Genomic DNA, 23,832 nt, shown 5'->3' with positions numbered 1-23,832 from the left:
ATCGATGATAAACTTTTGAGTAATTTTCGATATTTAGCCTATGTTCTACATCTATAGTAGCCGATTGAAACAGGTACATGTAAAACGCAAAGACACACAACTAGCTAACTGAATCACAGACATGAAATCAGCCTGTTAGGAAGTATTAGCAGGCAGCTCTGCTGTCATGGAAACCAATCAGGCTTGGTAGCTGCTAGCCATTAGCTAGCTATCCAGCTAATTTAATATCATTGTATACCGAACAAGACAGCACTGACAATGCAATACAACAATTGTCGACATAACACAACAACAACTCCGACATCAACATTGCAGTTTATTTATGTAGTATTAGTTAAATGTTTTGTCATGATCCATAGCGCTGTCACAGGCAATAACATTTTCTTCTGGTGATGTTTCTTGCCGGTTGGCAATCCAGTTACCGCCACATACTGAGCTGCGCAGGGAAACGTCACAAGAAAGTCTTTCAGTGGAGTCAAACATCAGCTGAAGATAATGAAATTGGCTAAATTTCATCAAAACGACGTCACACACTTTATATAGGATTAAATCCTAAACTGAGTGTACTTTAAAGATAGATTACCCTATGGAGTTTACTTGTAAACAAACAAGTTTACTTCATTCTTGAGGTCTAACAAACATGTGGAATGCAGTTCTGCCACCATTAATGGTATGAAATGTACAGCATATATCGTGATAAATATCGATATCGAATGATGTGAAAAAAATATTGTGATCATTGATATCATATTACATTGCATATGTCATATTGCATTGCTTGTGTGCACGTTCTGAGCCTTGTTGAACTGACCATGAGAAAAACTGCGGCACCTTTATTACAAAAAAATGTACAGAATAAGTTAATTACATCTGTGAAATCATAAAATAAAATGAAGTAAATAAAATACATTTTTACAAGTTCAGGTAGAATTCTTTTAGTATCCCAGATTTTTCAAAGATTACACATTTATAATTCTTAAGTAGATTATTTTTAAATATATATATATATATATATATATATATATATATATATATATATATATAAGATTAAATGTTTAGTGACTTGAGACTGTGCTCGGGCTCGTGACAAAAGACACAAGACTTGACTTCTCTGGCTCAATGAGGTAAAAAAGAGCCCTAGAGTGACAGATAAAGACTTGAAGGAATCATTGGAACTGGTGAACATCTCTGTTCATGAGTCTACTATACTGAAAACATTAAACAGGTATGGTGTTCATGGCAGGACATCATGAAGGATGCTGCTGCTTTCCAACAAAAACATTTCTACACACCTGACATTTGCCAAAGACCACCTTGACACTCCACAACGCTACTGGGAAAATGTTTTGTGGACTGATGAAACTAAGGTTGAATTGTTTGGGAAGAACACGCAGCACCATGTATGGTGTAAAAAAGGCACCGCATACCAACATGAAAACATCATCCCAACGGTGAAGTACGGTGGAGGGAGCATCATGATTTGGGGCTTCTTTGCTGCTTCAGGGACTGGACCGCTTGCCATCATCACTACATCAAGATATCCTACAGGATAATGTCAGGGTGACTGTGCACCAGCTGAAGCTCAGTAGAAGTTGGGTGATGCAGCAGGACAATGACCCTAAACATCAAAGTAAATCCACTACAGAATGACTTCAAAAAAAGAAAATCCTCCTTTTGGAGTGTCCCAGTCAGAGTCCAGACCTTAACCCAATAGAGATGCTGTGGAATGACCTCAAGAGAGCCGTTCACACCAGACATACTAAGAATATGTCTGAACTGAAGCAGTTCTGTAAGGAAGAATGCTCCAGAAATCCTTCTGAACATTGTGCAGGTCTAATCCGCAGCTCCCGGAAACGATTGGTTGAGGTTATTGCTGCCAAAAGCACTGTGATTGTTTAATGTGATGTGTTCAATAAAGACATGAAAGATTATAATTGTTTGTGTGTTGTTAGATTAAGCACATTGTGTATGTCTATACTTGTGACTTTGATAAAGATGACATCACATTTTATGAGCAATTAATGCAGAAAACCAGCTAATTCCAAAGGGTTCACATACTTTTTCTTGCCACTGCATTGCAAAATGTTTAAGAACAAAAAAAGCACTCCTGGGGCTTGTTGCATAAAATGTTTTTTGACCACTCTTACTTGATAGTTGTCTAAAATGTTGGTCTTTTAGTCTTAGATCGGTCTAATCATTGACCAAAATTAAGACACCACACAGCTAGGCTAACTTTTGTTTACATTCCATGTTGCCATGAAAAATGACTGATTAGCTGGTGGGGGCTTCAGGTGTTTCTGAAACACCCTCCGTCCACACTGAGCACTGTTTTCAAGTGTTTTCCAATAGTTTCTCGTCCACACTGAAACGTATTAAATGTCTTAGATCCCCTTACTGATCGTCATTTGAAAAAAATTGCCATTCCATGTACGTCTGAAACGCAACTGTCCTCGTGTTCTGTCGCCGGACAGCAAATCCGAGTAAACTTCCCGTTGCATTTGAAGGCATTTAAAAAGGTTATCAAAGTTAACTGTGTCACATGACAACAAATACCATATATTTTTCAGATATCTGTTTTTCCTCTCCACACTGTAACAGAAAGATATCATTATTAAATGTATCCACTTTTACTCCATTATTTGCTTTCAAAAACACAGTCTCAGTGTGAACGGAAGGCCAAAACTTAGATGAAAAAGATGCATTTTCAAACGAAAACGTATAAATGTAGACGTGGCCTCAGCTGAGACTTTGTAGAAGACTTTGACTTCTACAATGGTAAAAAAAACTTTTTTGATTTGGGTTAAATATATAATTATAAATTTGTTCATTAGAATTGATTTTGGAAGCATTGTATTCCTCTAATAAGCAGATATTTTCAGCGAAGGGAAATTGTGTTGAGCGCCCATTGTTGGCCATTATTTTAAGTCGTTCAATGTCTTTTCCCACAATCCAATGTGAATTAGACTGTCTTACTAAAGACAGCTGTGAGATTGTTTTATGCAACAGGCTCTCTCTGGCATGTTAGTCAGACAATTTGTCAGACACGGTCTTAAGTTAATGGCTTTGTTGCAGCCGGCCCATGGTAACACTGATTACAGTATAATAAAATTATTTTCAAGTAATATTTATCACAGACCTTACACTCATTAATTGAAAACCGCTATTCTTAAAACTCACAAACTCCCAGCAGGCCTTCTAATGACTCACTGATCTGTGTGTGCTCCTCTAGTGACCCACATGAAGGTGACGCCCATGGACGTGGCAACCACGACCCTCCTGAACATCTTCAGTGGGCATAAATGCGGCACGGAGGGTTCCTGGAAGCTGGGCGTCTCACAGGACGTGACCTCCACCTCTGGATGTGCCGCGCTGGGCATCCGTCTGCCGCACACCGAGTACGAGCTCTTCAGCATGGGTCAAGACTCTGAAGGACACGATCTTCTATATAACGGCCAGAGACCGACCAACGGCTCGAGTCCAGATCGACCGCACAGGCGCGCCACATCCTACCAGCCACCACTGATACGCTGCACCACCGGCCGGAAGTGGGAATCACGCGTGGGACAGGAGGGAGACCAGTATTTCAGACTCGGCAACGGATGCAACACGGAAGAGCTCAGAGGCTTGTTCAACATCAGCTTATTGCTCATATTAGTCAGTTTAATGTAGCCGGGATGGAGCGAGTGTGTCTCAGGAGATACTTTGTGTCCTGAGATGTTCAGATCTGTCCGATTGTTTGTTATCGTTTGCACTAGTTGAGGAAACTGCTCATACACTATATTGCCAAAAGTATTCACTCACCCATCCAAATAATTGAATTCAGGTGTTCCAATCACTTCCATGGCCACAGGTGTATAAAATGAAGCACCTAGGCATGCAGACTGCTTCTACAAACATTTGTGAAAGAATGGGCCGCTCTCAGGAGCTCAGTGAATTCCAGCGTGGTACTGTGATAGGATGCCACCTGTGCAACAAGTCCAGTCGTGAAATTTCCTCGCTACTAAATATTCCACAGTCAACTGTCAGTGGTATTATAACAAAGTGGAAGCGATTGGGAATGACAGCAACTCAGCCACGAAGTGGTAGGCCACGTAAAATGACAGAGCGGGGTCAGCGGATGCTGAGGCGCATAGTGCGCAGAGGTCGCCAACTTTCTGCAGAGTCAATCGCTACAGACCTCCAAAGTTCATGTGGCCTTCAGATTAGCTCAAGAACAGTGCGTAGAGAGCTTCATGGAATGGGTTTCCATGGCCGAGCAGCTGCATCCAAGCCATACATCACCAAGTGCAATGCAAAGCGTCGGATGCAGTGGTGTAAAGCACGCCGCCACTGGACTCTAGAGCAGTGGAGACATGTTCTCTGGAGTGACGAATCACGCTTCTCCATCTGGCAATCTGATGGACGAGTCTCGGTTTGGCAGTTGCCAGGAGAACGGTACTTGTCTGACTGCATTGTGCCAACTGTGAAGTTTGGTGGAGGGGGGATTATGGTGTGGGGTTGTTTTTCAGGAGCTGGGCTTGGTCCCTTAGTTCCAGTGAAAGGAACTCTGAATGCTTCAGCATACCAAGAGATTTTGGACAATTCCATGCTCCCAACTTTGTGGGAACAGTTTGGGGATGGCCCCTTCCTGTTCCAACATGACTGCGCACCAGTGCACAAAGCAAGGTCCATAAAGACATGGATGAGCGAGTTTGGTGTGGAAGAACTTGACTGGCCTGCACAGAGTCCTGACCTCAACCCGATAGAGCACCTTTGGGATGAATTAGAGCGAAGACTGTGAGCCAGGCCTTCTCGTCCAACATCAGTGTCTGACCTCACAAATGCGCTTCTGGAAGAATGGTCAAAAATTCCAATAAACACACTCCTAAACCTTGTGGAAAGCCTTCCCAGAAGAGTTGAAGCTGTTATAGCTGCAAAGGGTGGACCGACGTCATATTAAACACTATGGATTAAGAATGGGATGTCACTTAAGTTCATATGCGTCTAAAGGCAGATGAGCGAATACTTTTGGCAATATAGTGTACATGCATTTAAAACACTATCTGTTTGGCTCGTCGAACATGTGAGCAGCCGAAACATTGTCTACCTTGAGAAATACACCTGTTATCCCAAAACTATCAAGGACAACAGATTTACTAAAGAGCTAAAATAATCTATTTGTGTTTTGTTTTTTTGTTTTTATCCCCTTTTCTCCCAATTTGGAATGCCCAATTCCCACTACTTAGTAGGTCCTCGTGGTGTTGCGGTTACTCACCTCAATCCGGGTGGAGGAGGACAAGTCTCAGTTGCCTCCGCATCTGAGATGTCAATCTGTGCATCTTATCACGTGACTCGTTGTGCATGACACCGCGGAGACTCACAGCATGTGGAGGCTCATGCTACTCTCCGTGATCCACGCACAACTTACCACACGCCCCATTGAGAGAGAGAACCACTAATCACGACCACGTGGAAGTTACCCCATGTGACTCTACCCTCCCTAGCAACCGGGCCAATTTGGTTGCTTAGGAGACCTGGCTGGAGTCACTCAGCACGTCCTGTATTCAAACTCACAACTAACCAGGCCCCCCATTTGTGTTTTTAAATGAAAATGAAATGTGATTTACACGTCTCAGTTCAGACAGCTCGTGAAGGTCGTGACTGATGCATGCATACTAGTCCAGTGAAAATGACTTCCTGTTCACACTGTCCTCGTATATTCTGTAGTGCATCATACAACTCACAGACTGCACATTTTTATGAAAAGATATCATTTTAACCTACATCACCATGTAAAAGTCCAGTTCTGATCTGAGAACAGTTGTTAGTATTTCAGATGGACAGACTCTAATGCTTTAAACAGTCTGTTGCACTGATGCCTGTAAATGGCAGGAATTATAGGACTTTTGAGCAAAGGACCTGAAAGAAATCTCGTGCCAGCTCTTGAGTGTCTTTATGATTCCATTAACGAATGTTTTAGCCATTTTAAAGAATATTGGAGAATGTTTGGAAAACAGTTTGCATTCAGTAACAGCATAGTCAAATAATGAGATCATTCTGAATTTCAAAAGTTGGAGAAAAAAAAAACAGATCAGAAGTTTTATTTAGTATTATACAATTTGTAAGAAAAAATGGTTGTCCATTTACATTAGTATTATAATAAAGCATATAATAATATTATAAACAAACTTTGAATTTAGTTTTTTTGCTTGCAATGCAGCATTTCTAGTACGACAAGGTACGTTTACACACTTTTTAATGCTGAGAAACAAAGATTCATATATTTGCATTGTTGATGAAAGTTGATTAGTTGATTCTCTGCCTTATCGTTTTCCATTCTCTGGTGTTTTCACTTTCATCAGCATTTGTTATTAGCAAAAAATGTTTCATGAATTAAATTTGTAAAAAATTGCCCCCCCAAAAAAACCATGTGCCGATACTTTACATAGTCACAATGAGTCTTTTCACAGCACCTCACCAGATATAGCATTACAAAAATAATTTATCATAGTGTCCAAAAACATCTCCAAACTAATAAAACATAATAATTGTACATAAGAACTAATTACACATGCAAACACAACAATGACTAAAGGTTTGCATAGCATGCAGACATGATTTTAGTAATGAGATTTCACAGAATGAGTTTCATTCTGTGTCATTTGAGTCATCATTGAGTCTGTGTCATGTATTTGGCGCCATCTCCTGGTGGTCATATGTAACATTGTGCTTCATGTGGATTATCTAATGATCTATACATCCGATTACCTTGTGTGTGGGGTCGTTTGAAAGATAATCACCAGATAATCACAAATAATGGTATGTGATATTTTATGTTCCTTTCAGTTATGACAGCTAACAGCTGAAAAAGTTGAACTCATTTTTACTCCAACAAACACTTAAAACTCTCCTTTGTCCTTCAGGTCATTTTGACCTGTTTTGAAAAACCATTAAAAAAAAGGCATAAATTCTTAATAAGTGTACAACAGCACTGAAGACCCCCTCAACGAAAATCTGTTTTATTGTGGTCCCAAATGTGTAATAATAAGGGGTAAAACTGCTACATTCTGAATATTAATGGAGTAACCATTTTTAAATAATTTTTAAAAAATAAAGTTAAAAACTTGGCAAACTTTGTCCAAGGATGTCTCAATTTACATTTATTTCAATCACTTTATGCATTTTATAATATCTTAACTATTACAATTTCAGAGTTATTCTGCTCATAGAAAATCAACAGTGTGCATTTTAAGAGTTATAATTTTAGTTCATGCCTGTTTACAAATTAATCTCTGTTGTCTTTTCCATTAGTCAAAATGGGCCCAACAAATCAATTCCTTCCCACTAATGTCAAACAATTTGTTGCAGTGTTACAGGGGTTTAGAAAGGTGCAGTATTCTAATGTTTTAGGAGAAAATAACATCCAATAGGTCTTTTACCATTGGGGGGCCTTTAGCCCCATTGTATCCCAACATGTTAGTAAACTTATTTAACTGTTCAAAAAATACTTTGTGTGTGGTGAGAAACATACAGTACCCAGTGGAGCAGGTCGGGGTCTAGAAAACAGTATGGGGTGAGGGGCTAAATTTGAGAAAATGTGAAATATTTTTGGGTCAAATTTGTTTCAGAGAAAAAAAACAGTTTAACCCTTTAAGCTGAGAATAAAAAACCATCAAAATATTAATAACTCCAGTCTTGATCAACACAAAATAGGTATCATTTGAAAGTTTAGAAGCTCTACTTTACAATGCATGTAGACATTATGACCAAAACTGAACAAGTGCTTTGATATTTGCAGACAAATCAGAAGTGTTCTGTTTTGATCATTCATAAAACAATCTGCACAATATTATTGTAATCAGTAAAAACATCAAACTGATCAAATATCCATGTGTCATATGTTGTTGGAAAGCTCTTAAAGAGTAGAATACAACCAGCCTATTTGTTTTACTCACATACCATTACTTATAGGAGGTGATTATCTTTCAAACGAGTCCACACACAAGATAATCAGATGCATAGATCATTAGATAATCCACATGAAGCACAATGTTACATATGACCACCAGGAGATGGCGCCAAATACATGACACAGACTCAATGATGACTCAAATGACACAGAATGAAACTCATTCTGTGAAATCTCATTACTAAAATCATGTCTGCATGCTTTGCAAACCTTTAGTCATTGTTGTGTTTGCATGTGTAATTAGTTCTTATGTACAATTATTATGTTTTATTTGTTTGGAGATGTTTTTGGACACTATGATAAATTATTTTTGTAATGTTATAACGTTTGATTGCTTTGTCGTATAAACACAAAAATGTTCTCAGATAGAGTTGACGTAATTGGGAACAAAACAAAAGCAGTTTTCCGGAGCCACCTTATTTACACTCAGAGATATATAATGTCAAATAAGGGAAAAAAGTCAATATTTGGCTCAAGGTTTTTTGTGTGTTTCTTAAGCTGAGAGTCTCAGAATGTATCAGAATCTATATAATTCAAAAAAACTGAAAAGTTTTCTTTACAATGATACAAAATACTACCCTTCTTGTTTTGTTTTTTGTCGAGTTATAAGCCTTTAATTTGGGAATGCCACTGAAATAGGAAATCTTTAAAAACACCTTCAGAGCTTAAAGGGTTAAAGCTGTATAACATCCAAAACGTCTGAAGGTAAAAGGTCACAACTGGTTCTTCCCATACGGGTCAAAAATGACCCATTAAAACATGGAAGGAACAATTTGTTTTAAATGATTTCTTTTCAACAATTACATACGAACCAACAAAAATTTGTATTTTGTTTGTTTTGATATTCTTGACAAATTCAAAGTCACGTTTGGTTCCAGTACCAAAAACTATGCTGTGTTTATAACGTGTTCTTTACCTGTACCGGGTCAAAAATGACCCAAAGACAACAGGAGCATTAAAATGGTTGTTGTTCTCCATCTGGATTGCTTATTTCGGTAGTTTTTACAGGTGTCATAAATGCATTAGTTCCAGAACCGTAAACCCAACTGAACATCTTGCAAATAACATTCATCCAGTGTTATTTTTTTAAATGGAACCGGTTCTTGATCCCCAAACCCTTTTAGACAGAAACAAACAGCTGAAGAGTCAAGAGTGTTAAAGACTTTTTATTTGAGCAATATTAAATACCACGGGACAGGACTGTAAATGGTGATTTTATTCAGTCACGTTGCCTCACAATTCAATATATAATTTGCATAAAGAAAACTGAATGAAATGACTGAACTGGTGTTTGTGTCAGTGGGTTTAGGAGGAAAGACATGGATACAGGAGGCACACAGTTTCCCCACTGACGTCATCACATTCATGAACATTAATATGGAATCCAGCAACAAGTAGTAAAGACTATTGGTTGTTTTATTAGTTTATTATGAATATGCATTTCCCCATTTTTCTCAAAAGAATCAAAATAACATGTACATGACACTTAAAACATTCCATTAAACTCTTAATAAAACCACAGAGAGAAAGAGAGAAAACACGTCCTTTTATTAATTCATAGATTATTATTTTTTGTTTCAATTTCCATGAAGGTCTCTACACACAGTGCCTTCACTGAGCCACTAGTGATGTTCGACAAATGGACAATTTGTTCTTCCCGACCCCAGAAAACCCACCCGGAACCACAGAAAGCGAAAAAGAGGGAGAACCGAACGACTCGCGTTTCTGAGTGTGTGTGTGTGTGTGTGTGTGTGTGTGTGTGTGTGTAGTAACTGTGTGAGAAAGGCAAGGCCCGTTTGAATCTGTACACAGACACGTTTATTTCCGCTGCTTTAGTGCACGTCAGCACTCACGCAACGGTTATTGACAAGAACGCACGCTTTGCTCTTCAGGCCTGGGAAACAAGGATGGCGAAGCTCTACAAGACGAACTTCCCAAGGAAGAACCCGATGAAGATGGCGGCGATGACGACCAGCAGCGACGGGAGGGATTTGGAGGCGGGCTCTTTGCTCAGCATCACTGAAGACTTTGAGACGGAGCTGTCGAACTGATTGGCCTTCCTCATCCTCAAACCTTCATCCTGATGAACAACAACACGCTGGTAATGACAAGATAACCAAGTATATTTATATAACAGTATATTTGAGTTGATATACCAGATGAAAGTAGAGACACCTTTCACTGAATTCATGTAGTTTTAATCATGTTAGGGATGTCCCGATACCATCTGACGTATCAATGTCATTCCATAAACATTCAGCCCACAAATTAAAAAATCATGTTATGTCCTAATGTGATTATTACACTGCAAAGGCTGTGATTTAATGAGATAAATATATAGTTTGCATGTGCTGCACACTTCAAACATGAGTGCTTGTGAATGTGTGGAGCTGCTCATACCTTTTAGAGATCCTTGACTCATCACACGCTCTGTTTGTAGTAAATGACGAGCACAGCGCTAATTCACTTTGTAGTGCAAGGCACATACAGACTGCATATTTATTTATTTCATTTAATAATCACACTGGGTCACGTAGCAACTGACTTTTCCAGAAGTGAGAAACTACCACCAAAAACACCGAAATGGAAAGGGCTTCAAAACAAAAGCTTAATTTAAATGGGAAAAAAGTATGACTGAAATATATCACTACTGTATAGATATGTAATATTCACTCTAATACTACTATGAATAACAATAATAATATTGCAAGATATTCTTTCATAAATCTAGAAAGAATTGACTGAAATAATCCAGTCATTGTACGTTGTGTATTTCCCCGCTGAACGACTGTACAATGAACTTCATTAACGGGTTAATTACCTCACTCAAACACATCCTATATATGTGCCATTAATTACTATATATTACACCTTACATCTGCACACACAATGAAGACAATCAACAGCTGAACTTGAACTAAGTTACATGTTAGTCAGAATGTTTAACTTGCGTTGTGAATACGCCGTTTCCTTAAAAACATGTGACACGTAACGCAATATCATAAACTGTCTAAACGTGAGAATTCACAACAGACTCACTTCTAAAAGTACTTCAGTATATTCAGTATTACCATTTATTCAGGTAATCCTACATATTAAACATATTCATCTTTAAATGATTGATGATTGATGCATGTTTCAATTATTGTAAGTAGTTTGTACATTTTTCTAAATATTTGAATATTTGGCTAAAGTTTAGTCTGTTATAGTTTTATACATTGTGCTCAGTATTGGCAACTAAAGTGCTATTTTTGTCAATTAAAATTATATGACATTTTAATCTGAGGATAATAGACGAATATTAAAATGAATGAATATGACATGATAAATTATTGACTAAATTTAAAGCACATTTTCATCAAAAGACAAACATTATGACTAAAATAAAAAATTGGAAAAAATGAACATTGTTCTCATCATAATAATTCTCTTTTGATTTTAAAGACAGTTAAATGCTTGAAGAGAGATTATGCCTACATATACATTTCTTTACAAAACAAAAATTAAATACTTTTTTTTTTACATTATAGTTGGAGTGGAAAATCCTTCAATATTGTTTAAAATGGTTTCATAGTTTTGATAACTTTTACAAATAACAATAATAGAAATAAGTAGGTGTGTCTTTTGACTGCTAATGTGTTATTTATTTATTATTTTTATTTTCTCCCCAATGCGCTCTAAGTCCTCGTGGTGGTGTAGTGACTCGCCTCAATCCGGGTGGCGGAGGACGAATCTCAGTTGCCTCCGTGTCTGAGACCGTCAATCCGCGCATCTTATCACGTGACTTGTTGAGCACGTTACCGCGGAGACATAGCGCGTGTGGAGGCTTCACGCTATTCTCCACAGCATCCACACACAACTCACCACACGCCCCACCGAGAGCGAGAACCACATTATAGCGACCACGAGGAGGTTACCCCATGTGACTCTACCCTCCCTAGCAACCGGGCCAATTTGGTTGCTTAGGAGACCTGACTGGAGTCACTCAGCACACCCTGGATTCAAACCCACGACTCCAGGTGTGATAGTCAGCATCAATACTCGCTGAGATACCCAGACCCGGTAGTGTGTTATTAATATCAAACTCAATCTGCTGTACAAGAACTTGAGTATCAGCGAATGATCTGACATCAAACAACAACACTACAGCTCTTATACATGACACAAACTATCCCTGCAGAGCCCTCAGTAGTGTAGATGACTTTCAGTTGTGTTTATGTTCTCTGGCACCTTGAGTTGGCGGTTTTCATCATGCAGTTTGCCCACTTCTGTCTGCAGTCTCTTGCACTCCTCCATGAGTTTCTTCATCTCCGTGTCGTCCATCGACAGACTGCTGGCTTTTGCTCCTGATGTGCCGTCGGCCTTAGACGCGTTCAGAACCGTTGCTGCTTTGCTTGATTCCAGCTCATTCTGATCAGAGAAACAGAGAGACTGAGATCATCAGCTTCAACAACAAACACACCTCACAGTATCAGACACATAAATGAGCCAGCATATTGTGTTATGGATGATGAACTGCTGTTGCTAAGAGCACCATTTGCTCTAATTATGATCAATAGTAGTGATGTTTGACTTAGTAAACAGTACTAATGACCTGTTAATGAACAACAGATCTATTGTTAAACCCTGATGATTTGTAAAACAGAAGCAGCTTACTGTTACATTTCACAAGTCTTCTAGCATTCATAGAAAGTGTTACAAGTGAAAATACATCTGTGTGTTTGTTTATATAATCATGCATAATTAAGTGTTACACATGAATAATTCAAAGACTATAAGACAGAGTATGTGGTTACCCCACTTCACCCAAACCAATACAGTGACATCACAGGAAGTGACGAGACTTAAATAAAGCGCCGTTAACACATGAGACTTGTTTTTGATGTTTATTTAGTGTCTCTCAGGCTACAGGACAATAACAGATGTGTCTACAAGTTCTGCATTGCTGGGACTCATCAGACCAATCACAGCGCAGAGGCTGTCCAAGGCCACGCCCCCTCATTCTGTGTTTATGATGTTTATCACGTGACAATATCAACTCTCACCATTTTATCGTTGTCTGAAGGCATTTCAAACACACAGCGCAGTTTGGAGTCCATCAGGTCGTCTGGTTTGGCATCTTTCCACTGGAAAAGAGAAAACGCACCCTGTACATTATGACATCACACATCAACAAACTCTCAACAATCACTGTATCATTTGTGTTTATAATCCAGTACTGCAGGACGCAGGTAAATCACAGCACAATCACAGTAGTCACTTTCACACATAAAGCCTTTACCAGTAAATTAACTGCTATTTTCAGTTTAGAGGTCATGTGATTAACGGTTTGAGCACGTATGAGGTCAGAACGCACTGATGTAAGACGGAGATGATTCAGTTACTCTGGAGTCAAAAACTGTTGTGAAATTATTCCATTTAGTCAGCCGTTCTGAAACATGTTTGAAACATCTCTTAGTTTATGATGCTCAAATACTCAAATATGAAGTCACACGGTGAGCAGCCAATGGACATTACTGTTACATTACATTTATCTTAAGATCCTATTTAAAATTTCAATTGCAGTAGGGATAAAAGTCTTCTTATATTTAGCCTTTTTCACCAGAGGTACCTTATATCCTCTGCCGGATGTAAGTACCTGAAAGTGATCATGAAGGGGTGGACAATGTCCAGTGTAATAGCAGAAGCTTTCCTTTTGACTGCCACAATGTAAAGATCAGAGAGTGGTATTTGTTGCTTTCCAATAACTTTACCAGCTAGCTTTATAATTCTTGACAATTTGTTCTTGTTTTTGACAGTTAAAGAGTTAAACCAAGATACAATGTTAAAAGTGAGTACAGATTCAATCAATGATTTGTACACAACTCTTAAAATGTCCTTTTTCAACATTAAAGCATCTCAATTTCCACTATAAACGTAGAGGAAAATTACAGTCAATCTGTTCCAAGATATTTAAATGATCCCACCTGCTCTACTTCATCTCTATTAAAGAGCACCTATTATGGTTTTTCAAATATTACCTTTCATGTAGTGTGTTATATAGCTGTTTGTGAATGTACAAAAGTCTGCAAAGTTTCAAAAATCAAAGAGTTATTGACTCCCAAAAGAAAGAACCGATTCTGAACACCTGAAACGAGTCGTTAGTAATTCCAGACTTACTTCCTGTACTAACCTACTTAATTTGGTAACAAAAAACCCGCCTCTGGTCTTCATTGGCTGCTCGCGAACAGTTCTGACCCGCCCTCAAACACTACACTAAGCGGTAGACCAATCACAACAGACTGGGACATCTGACCAATCAGAGCAGAGTATGCTCTCTGAAAGGAGGAGTTTAGAATGAATCCTTTAGAACGGATCATTGAACGAGTCGTTTTTGACACTGGGAAAAAAAAGGTAATGCTGCAATTTAAATTATGAGCAAATTAAAGTGTTTTTTGACCTTGGATGCATGTAAATCTATTGTATGAGACCTTTAAAACTAAATTAGGCACGTTTAAAAACCATAATAGGTGCACTTTAAGTAACAAAGGTTTAAAAAGTGTGTGTGCCTTGTCAGCACCACAGCACATTTCCTTGGTTTTGCTAATGTTGAGTTCCAAGGAGCTAGCCTCCGTCCAGGCTGTGAGAAAATTAACAAAAGTAAAATAATTGTCCAATGTTTTGTGTCCTTCACACATCCCACTAGTGCCATTTCGTCTGCATATTTTATGAGCGTCAGATTATCATTATTACAGGTTTGTATAAATCGAGAAAAGAATTGGAGATGAGACCAGTATTTAAACCACATTCTCTGACCTGCATCCGTTTACCAGCACATGTTGTGGGCGGTCCTGTAGAAAACTTTTAATCCACAAAATCAGGGGTTGGTGCACTTGTAGCCCCTCCAAACGTCTCAAAATAGGGGAATAATGGTACTTTCCTTCCAGGCCTGGGGTACAACATTACAGTCTAGAGACAGCTGAAAAAGTTGTGTCAGCACCCCCTTCAGCTGAGTTGCACATTCCCTCAGTACTTTGCCCTTTATTCCATCAGGCCCTGGTGTCTTTCGAGGTCTGACTTGAGATAAAAGCTTTTCCACAATTTGTTCCTTGATGATTATAGAAGAAAGGTCAGGATGCTCTATAGGAATCCAGTGCGAAACAAGCATAAATGTATTCAATTCAGTAGCAAAACCAGCAGAATCAGAGCAACGGATATCGTGTTGCTTCTGATTCTTCCCATCATAGTGTTTAGGCCTCACCAGGCCATCCGTGCATTGCCTGCTGTAAATTTCTCCTCAACTTTCCATTTATATTGCTGCTTGACCACCTTCAATGTTTGTCCCCATTTAAAAATGCGATTTGTTTAAGATTGAGACTATGTTTAAGATCTTTAGTAACCCAGGGCTTATTGTTTGGGAAGCACCTCACACACTTTACAGGAATGACACTGTCCACACAAAAATCCAGATACCCAGAGATAGAAGCATTTAGCATGTCTACACCATTTCCACAGTCTTGGAAAAATACGCTCTGATCTGTAACTTCAAAACAACCTTTTAATGCTTCAAGTTGAATCAAAGTCCCATATCTGGATATTCCTAGTTTGCACTTTCTCAGTTTTTAATTTTAGCCTGTATCGAGGTAAAAGGAGAGCAACATTGTGATCAGATTGGCCGAGAGGTGTACGTATCTTAGAGATGTAGGTGTCAGATATATTTCCATAGCACAAGTCCAGTGTTTTATCCAGCCTGGTGACAGACGTGACGTATTGCTCCATATTCGGCAAAAGTGTGGTAATGTCGCATCGATTGAAATCTCCGAGTAAAAACACTGGCTGATCTCCAACTCTGTTCACAGTATTGTTAAAAATGTCAGCAATGCTCTCTGAAGCTAACATAAAGTCAGGTCCTGGAACATACACCAGTATGACTGTTATTTGATTAAAATCCTGAGGGAGATAATGTGGTCGATGGGAGACCACCATTATTTCATAATGTTTTGAGCAGTCGGTTTCTCTCACTGTAAAGTTTGTTGCTCATCTATTATTCACAGCCATACAAAGCCCCCCACCAACAGTTTTCTGAGTCTTAAAAGCATTGCGGTCAAACCGAATCAGTGTAAAGCCATCTAAATGAAAGTCTGCAGTATCCTGGGAGAGCCATGTCTCAGTAAAACAAAAAAGACTTGTGCGCCGATAATCCTCATCATACCTTATATGATGCAATCTGCTACCTCTTCTCCATAGCCTTTTGAGTACTCCTGCTCTTCCCTTTAGTCTGTTTGCGGCTTAGGTTGACCAATAGGCACTTTGGGACATTTTTTAAGAGTGTTGAGTCCGTTCTTGGTGATAAAGCAAATGGACACAAGTCCAGCAGTAGCCTCCGTGAATAAACCAGGTTTTTTGGAATACATGTTCCAGTCAGCGGTTTGCAGAAAGCCACGATTGGGTGTAAAATAACCACCAGGGCGTGCTGAGTGACTCCAGCCAGGTCTCCTAAGCAACCAAATTGGCCTGGTTGCTAGGGAGGGTAGAGTCACATGGGGTAACCTCCTTGTGATCGCTATAATGTGGTTTGTTCTCGGTGGGGTGCGTGGTGAGTTGAGTGCAGATGCCGCGGTGGATGGCGTGAAGCCTCCACACGCGCTTTGTCTCCATGGCAACGCGCTCAACAAGCCACATGATAAGATGCGCAGGTTGGCAGTCTCAGATGCGGAGGCAACTGGGATTCATCCTCCGTCACCCGGATTGAGGCAAATCACTACGCCACCAGGAGGACTTAAAAAGCGCATTGGGAATTGGGCTTTCCAAATTGGGTAAAAAAAACAAATAAAATAAAATAAAATAACCACCAGAAGTCCCAGAGTTGTCCAGAAGTTAGCCATCACGTTTATAAATAAGAAAAGCTAAAAACACTTACTACAAAACAAAAAATAATACTCTTAAAAACACTAAATGTGAAAGCAAACAAACACACACAGAGCCTGCGTCATGAGTCGCACATGCAGCATTGCGCCCCGCAACATCATTTGTCACATTTTAGCTAAAAATGAGCAAATCAATGTATTTAATCATTAAATATGAAATTATTTCATATATTATATATATATTTTTAAATTATTGTTTAATTGCATAATTTGTACTCTAAGTATTTACATTGATTTGTTGAACATGTGCTAAAAGCGGTACTGTCTCTTTAAGGGAATCTGACATTTCTGTAAACAGTGTTTTTAATTGAGCGCATGTTAACGAGAGAGACTTGAATGGATTTATCTTATCTGTGCTTTGCCTGATTAGAATTAAATGTTTATTTTTTGTTGTTTTTGATCAACAACTGACTGTAAAGAACAGAAAGAGTATTAAACGAGACATTATCGGTCACGTGGATCTCGTCTTTGGACACACATTACACGGAACAACTTTTACACTCAACACGCAGTAGGGCTGTCAATTGGGCAGAGAAATTAAATTCAAATTAGTCCGCTGATTTTTTTAATTGACGTTGTTTCCGTAGTCCACAAGAGGGCGCATTGAATACATATAACCATACAGCACAGTGTTATATTATTGCAAAGAACATTCCTGGCTGTAGATGATGTGTCTAATTATGAAGAAATTTAAAGGCATATTGAGACACCTGCTTTCTGTTAAACTGTATTCGTTGCGCTTCATCTAGCCTATTTTAGCACAAGAATGCGATCGATCTGAAGTCATCGTCAGTGCACACATCCAAAATTCTAATGCACAGTTTTAGCATTCAAATGTAAAACAAATTCTGAAATTCGATGAATATTCAAATTGTAAATTTTAATTTGACAGCCCTAACATGCAGAGAAAGGATCTCGCTGTTGAATACTCCAACACTAAACTACACAATTACTAGTGAGTGAAATATAAACATTTACCAGCCAGTTGCCAAATAAATAAATTTTAGCCACATAGTGCAAAATCTGGTTGCAAATGCGAGTGATTTCCTCTCATTGTAGTGGAAGGTTGCTCATAGAGTAAAAGTTCGATCTTGGGATTTAATTTCATTCAAAGGAAGATCGTGATGCATCAGAAAAAACTAAATTTTGATCCACCCCATTTGTTTACATCTGAGTTTGTGATCAGATCGACTTGACAGTCAGAGTTTTCCTCAGTCGTTTGGTGCCCAGTTTCTGTCTGTAGCCGTTTACATAGTCGGTTAGTGTGTTTGATATCTAATATGTTTACACTCTGTTCAGATTTTAGAAGTGATGTAATCCAGCCTTAAAGCACTTCTCCTTATCCAAGCAGATGAAAAATGTGTGGACTCAACAAATAACAAACTACGGGGGTCTGGGTATCTCAGCGAGTACTGACGCTGACTATCACCCCTGGAGTCACGAGTTTGAATCCAGGGTGTGCTGAGTGACTCCAGCCAGGTCTCCTAAGCAACCAAATTGGCCCGGTTGCTAGGGAGGGTAGAGTCACATGGGGTAACCTCCTCGTGGTCATGATTAGTGGTTCTCGCTCTCAATGGGGCGTGTGGTAAGTTGTGTGTGGATCGTGGAGAGTAGCATGAGCCTCCACATGCTGTGAGTCTCCGCGGTGTCATGCACAACGAGTCACGTGATAAGATGCGCGGATTGACGGTCTCAGAAGCGGAGGCAACTGAGACTTGTCCTCCACCACCCGGACTGAGGTGAGTAACCGCACCACCACGAGGACCTACTAAGTAGTGGGAATTGGGCATTCCAAAATTGGGAGAAAAGGGGATCAAATTATATATATATATATAAACTAACTACATCACAGAGTTTAATGGCATTTTGGTGCTGATATATGAACGGTGGCATACTGGAAAAAAGACAGAAACTGTTTCATGTGTTACATTTACCAGTAAAGGCAATCCAACAATTTTACTGTAATTTACCAGGTTTAATGTGTGAAAGGAGCTAGTCTTTCTCAATCATGGATTTCATTTTGTTCTCTTCATACTATTAAAAATAATTATTTTGGTAAAATGTGTACATATAGTGCCATTTACTCATATTATTACCAGCTGTTTCAATAATGGCAATGAATAGAATAGTGCACTACAATGCTACCCTCATTATTTATGAAGTATTTAGTATTCATACTATACATAGTACACATGGAATACTCAGATGACCTACTTACTACATTTGCCAAAAAATACATTCTACACCCAAAGCACACTACTTGAGATCCAACGGACCCCTTAGAGACAGGGCGGTAATTTTTTTTCTGAAATACTTTTGCATGCAATACATTTACCATGGTTTTACTACAGTAACCATATTATAACCATGATATTTGTTGTGAAACCATAGTAATAATACATGAAAACTAATTTGGTGGTTATTATGGTGTTACTATACAAATACCATAGTTCAATTATGATTACTGTAGTAAAACTATGGCTAAATGTAAGCATAATACCATATATGTATATATACATGACGTAACCATGACAGTTACAATGTTTGTTTTTTGTTTTTGCCGGAAATCATGGTTTTACTATAGTATATTGTAATAACCTTGACTGTTGTGGGCTAACCATGTTTTGTTTTTGCTTTATTTTGGGCTATAATACTATAGTAATATTGTAGTAACTATGAAAAGTAACCATGTTGACTATATCCATATAGTAACCATGGTTAATCTTGTGGTCACTATGGGTTTACCATGGTATTTGTAGTAAAACCATAACCTCAAAATTATTATTTTTATCACCAGTTTTTGTTTTCCTGTATTATTACTATGGTTTTAACACGAATATCAAGGTTAAAATATGGTTACTGTTGTAAAACATGGTTCATTTGTTGCAAAGGACACAAACCTATATCAGAAATCAAATTCCCAGGGTGCCTGTGTAGCTCAGTGAGTAAAGACGCTGACTACCACACCTGGAGTCGCGAGTTCGAGAGACTCCAGCCAGGTCTCCTAAGCAACCAAATTGGCCCGGTTGCTAAGGAGGGTGTCACTACGCCACCATGAGGACTTAGAGCGCATTGGGAATTGGGCATTCCAAATTGGGGAGAAAAAAAGAAAAAAAATAAGAAAACAAATTCCCGCCCTGTCCTCTAAGAGATACTGTACAATCTCTAATTGACCTTTCATTTCCCGTGTGATGAATGAACACAGTAATCTTGTTCTTAACTCCATATATGATCAGACTTTTTCACATACAATTGAATTTAAAGTGCAAAATAACTCTCTGGGATGATAATTGGACTCCACTCAGTGAATTAAACATGATAAGGTCTTGTGGCAACAATGTAGCACACTGTTTGAAGCGGTTATGCTCACATAAAATCATACAAAATAGTATATACTATATTTAAATATAGCGATTAATTAAACATAATGATTAACTTTGATCTGAAATAAAGGCGCAGTTATTCACACACTAAATGACTGTAATGTGCATGTGTGAGCTTTTGCTGCCACCTTGAGTTCGTGACTAACCAACATAAATGAGAGCACATGACAATTTGTAATGTTTATGCTGCTGGGACAGAAAGCAGCAGCGCTCACCATCGCTTCCAGGTCTGTGACTCCCGACGGCACGAAAATCGTCTGCACCATGAACTTATGTTTGCTCTTCTCATTTGGGTCGTATTCAAACGGCTGCAGCATTACTGGAGACACAACACACATGTATTAATGACTGAATCACACATCTGCTCACAAACGCCTCATGACAGTCATGATCTCTCACCTGAGATGGTGACCGTAGTGCCGGGATCGATGACGCCGCTGTTGGGCCGCACACAGTAACGGCGAGGAGCTGTCGTCTTCACTTTGAAACATACTCTTTTGTCCGACGGGTTCTTCAACTTCAGGTTGGTGGTCACCACATCTGTGAAGGGTCCTGAAAACAGACAGTAAATAAAACAACTTGCTAGAAAGAATCCCACATTTAATTCTTCACTTTGTATGTTCTCGAGTAGCATGAGCTTCTAATTCGCAGGAGTTACAAAACAAACCGTCTCCATTCAGACATGATTAAACCGCTGGATGAAATGAAATGCTTTTGGTAAGTTGTGTCTTGCTATTGTCCAACTACAAATATTTTAAACAGGATTTTGCTCATTCTAATTATACATGCAGTTTTTATGAGCACATGTTAATTAAAGGACTACATGGTATATTTGCACTTTTAAAATTCAATTAAAAGTTAAGTGAGGGCAAGAAGTTTAAAAATATACACCTTCCCTTATACATTTATATCAATTTTAACCTCAAATTAGTGATGCACCAACATTAAAATGTTTAGCCAATATTATTTTAACAATTCAATTTTAACAAAAAACAATAGGTCAATATTAAAACCGATATTCTACCACTCGCATTATTTTATCATTAAATCACGGTTTTGCTCAAGAATGCTCTTTTAGTTTGCTTTTAAAAACAAAAGTTATATAAAAAAATAACATTGACTGGATCTATTGAACACATGACTGGCCAAACTTTGAAGAGAGCCACTTAAAAAAAAAAACTATAATATATATATATATATATGATAACATGACATTTGATGTGAGAAAATAAAACAAGGTTATTTTGCACTTCTGTTTTTTATATATTATGACAATTAACATTTGAACCAATATACACCTTCCCTTATATATTTATATCAATTGTAACCTTAATTTAGCAATGCACCAACACAAAAATGTTAAGCCAATATAGTTTTAACAATTCAATAAAAACAAAAACCGATATTCTATAACTTACTCGCCTAATATTATTATTCAGTTTTGCTTAAAAGTTATGCTTAAAAAAAAAAAAGAGTTCAAAAAGCTATATCATTGTTCTAAAAACATTTACATTGATTTTACAAGAGCCACAATAAAACCATTTAATAAAAAAAAATATAATAACTTAAAATTAAAACGTTATTTGGCATTATTTGCACTTCCGTTTTTGTAGTTCTCAACAATAGAACTGACATTTTACATATAATAATAATTCATATTTAAAATGCATATTTGACATGCTTTTTCGAATTTCACTTATTTTGGTAGGTTTCTATATATTACACGCAGAACACATGATTAATAACAATATATATAACGAAATAAATTTACAAAATGATATATAAACAATCGGCTTATATCAGCATTTTCATGCTTTTTACCAATATTCAGCTGGTTTTAAATTGGTCAATAATGTCCGATAAATACCTAAAATATGCTGATTTAAAGCAGTCCATGGACATGTTATTAGTGAATAATGTTGATTTCAGTACAGTGAAGCTGTGGTAAACTGTCTGTCTCACAGGTACATGTCGTCAGACAGGTTGGTTTATTACTGGGGTGAAAGCAGACATGACATTCATTAATAAAAACAGTCTCTTTCCTTCAGGATGAATGAAGCTCTACAGCGTCAGTCTAATAAAGAGATGATATCGGTATGATTAATAAGTGATTGATTCATTTTTTCATTCATCTGGGAATCAATGAGCCCCTAACAAACTAATACAGAAAACTGAAGTAGTACAGTATTGATCATGAATAAAGTGATCATGATTAAAGTATTGATCATGACATTATATGTGAAAAGATAATCAAGGGTCTGTATGATCATTCAAAGCACATTTTAAAATAAATATTAGTTTTCAACAAGACATCTGAACCTCCTTCCCCTGTCAGTATCGATAATCTGGGAGTTGTAATGACAGATTAATCAATATTCAGGATCTATAATCTGTTATTAAGACACTAGCTTTAGCTCTGGTGCTAACTGTGACAGCTCACAGACACTGGACACCCTAATGGGTGAACCAGTTGCTCTCATTTACGGATTAAAACACGTCCAGAAGAACAAACAGATATTAAGCCACCAGTAAACAAACTAGTACGCGTTTTCCCCAGAGGCCTGCACATCCCCGAGCCTCGCGTTAAACTACAGCCGCGGGAGTGATGCAGGCATGCGTGCGCTGGTGCAGCCTGGACCCGAGGGCCCTCCACTCGCCGGCTAAGCTAAAGCGGCTAAATGTTTCCGGTGGACCTTTATGATCAAGCGCAGGCGTCAGACGCGTTTACCTCTGAAACGGAGGTCGCTCGACGGGTCGAGGATCAGAATCTGCTCCAGTTTGGACATGACAACCGTTAAACGGAACACACCCGCGTGCTGCTCAAGAGCCCCGGCCACGACGCGCACGCGCACTCACGGGTCACACACCTGCGCAGCGCGCGCACGAGCGGCAGGCCGGCGCGCACGGTGCTCACACGTCACTGAGGGGACCAGGAGACAAACATCTGTCTAAATATCTTTAAAAAAAATGAAAAGCCACAGAAATGAGAATGAATGAGCTCATCACAATCACTTTTGCAGCTGAACACGGGTTTTAATAATCTACGCATGCGCACTGAGTAATAAATCGTCAGGTTACACGTCATTCTAGAGAACAAATAAAACTACACAAGCACTAAAACAGGTTAAGCTGGTCTGGGAATGACATATGTGTATAATCTTCACTGTCTATTTAACGTCTGTAGAAGTCCAAGAGTTTTCGTATTTTCGTATCTACTGTATTAGTATTAGTAGTAGTAATAGTATTAGAACTTTATTATATTGTGGACATGTATATTACATGCTGTAAGAGCAAGGAAAATAACTGTGCTCGGTTTGATTATTTTCTCATCAATTTTGTTGTATTTTATAATTAAGAGACGTATTGCTTTTGTAAACTGTAGGAATTACCTATAAATCAAAACAAACTGAGCTGAACGCATCGAATAATTCGTCCTTACGTTTTAGAAGAGACTATTTAGCAATAAATAGATACTAAATAATACAATACAAAAATAAAAATGAACGAACTTGTATTAAAAAATACAATAAATAATAAGCTAGACATTGTTTTAGTCACAGCGCATGCGCGCTCAGTCTCCCTGCGTGCACGTTCC

At 38.3% G+C, this 23,832-nt stretch overlaps 2 protein-coding genes across 3 annotated transcripts in view; one reads left to right on the top strand and one right to left on the bottom strand.

The window, feature by feature from the left end:
* The window catches only part of LOC127431921 (protein APCDD1-like), a 32,454-nt gene extending 28,777 nt beyond the window's left edge, over positions 1–3,677 (top strand). Inside the window, exon 5 of the mRNA XM_051682581.1 lies at positions 3,230–3,677. Within this exon, the coding sequence (XP_051538541.1) occupies positions 3,230–3,669 (440 nt within the window). The 3' untranslated portion in view covers positions 3,670–3,677. The remainder of the gene's footprint in view (positions 1–3,229) is intronic.
* A 5,421-nt stretch (positions 3,678–9,098) lies between these two features.
* Positions 9,099–23,133, bottom strand: vapa (VAMP (vesicle-associated membrane protein)-associated protein A). 2 transcript variants are annotated; one of them, XM_051682589.1, is made up of 6 exons: positions 22,966–23,133; positions 20,637–20,789; positions 20,453–20,556; positions 12,994–13,074; positions 12,179–12,358; positions 9,099–10,046 (listed from the first exon to the last, which is right to left on the bottom strand). In XM_051682589.1, exons 1-6 carry the CDS (start codon positions 23,021–23,023, stop codon positions 9,867–9,869), a joined length of 756 nt encoding a protein of 251 aa, XP_051538549.1. In that variant the 5' UTR covers positions 23,024–23,133; the 3' UTR covers positions 9,099–9,866. The 2 variants fall into 2 exon arrangements, with proteins under 2 accessions (XP_051538549.1, XP_051538550.1); XM_051682590.1 differs by having other exon boundaries at positions 9,099–10,028.
* Between the last annotated feature and the right edge of the window lie 699 nt (positions 23,134–23,832).

The sequence above is a fragment of the Myxocyprinus asiaticus genome, chromosome 41 (assembly GCF_019703515.2).
Source record: "Myxocyprinus asiaticus isolate MX2 ecotype Aquarium Trade chromosome 41, UBuf_Myxa_2, whole genome shotgun sequence".
Taxonomy (NCBI): domain Eukaryota; kingdom Metazoa; phylum Chordata; class Actinopteri; order Cypriniformes; family Catostomidae; genus Myxocyprinus; species Myxocyprinus asiaticus.
The sequence above is the reverse complement of the archived record's forward strand: the minus strand, read 5'-3'. Positions and strand labels throughout refer to the sequence as shown.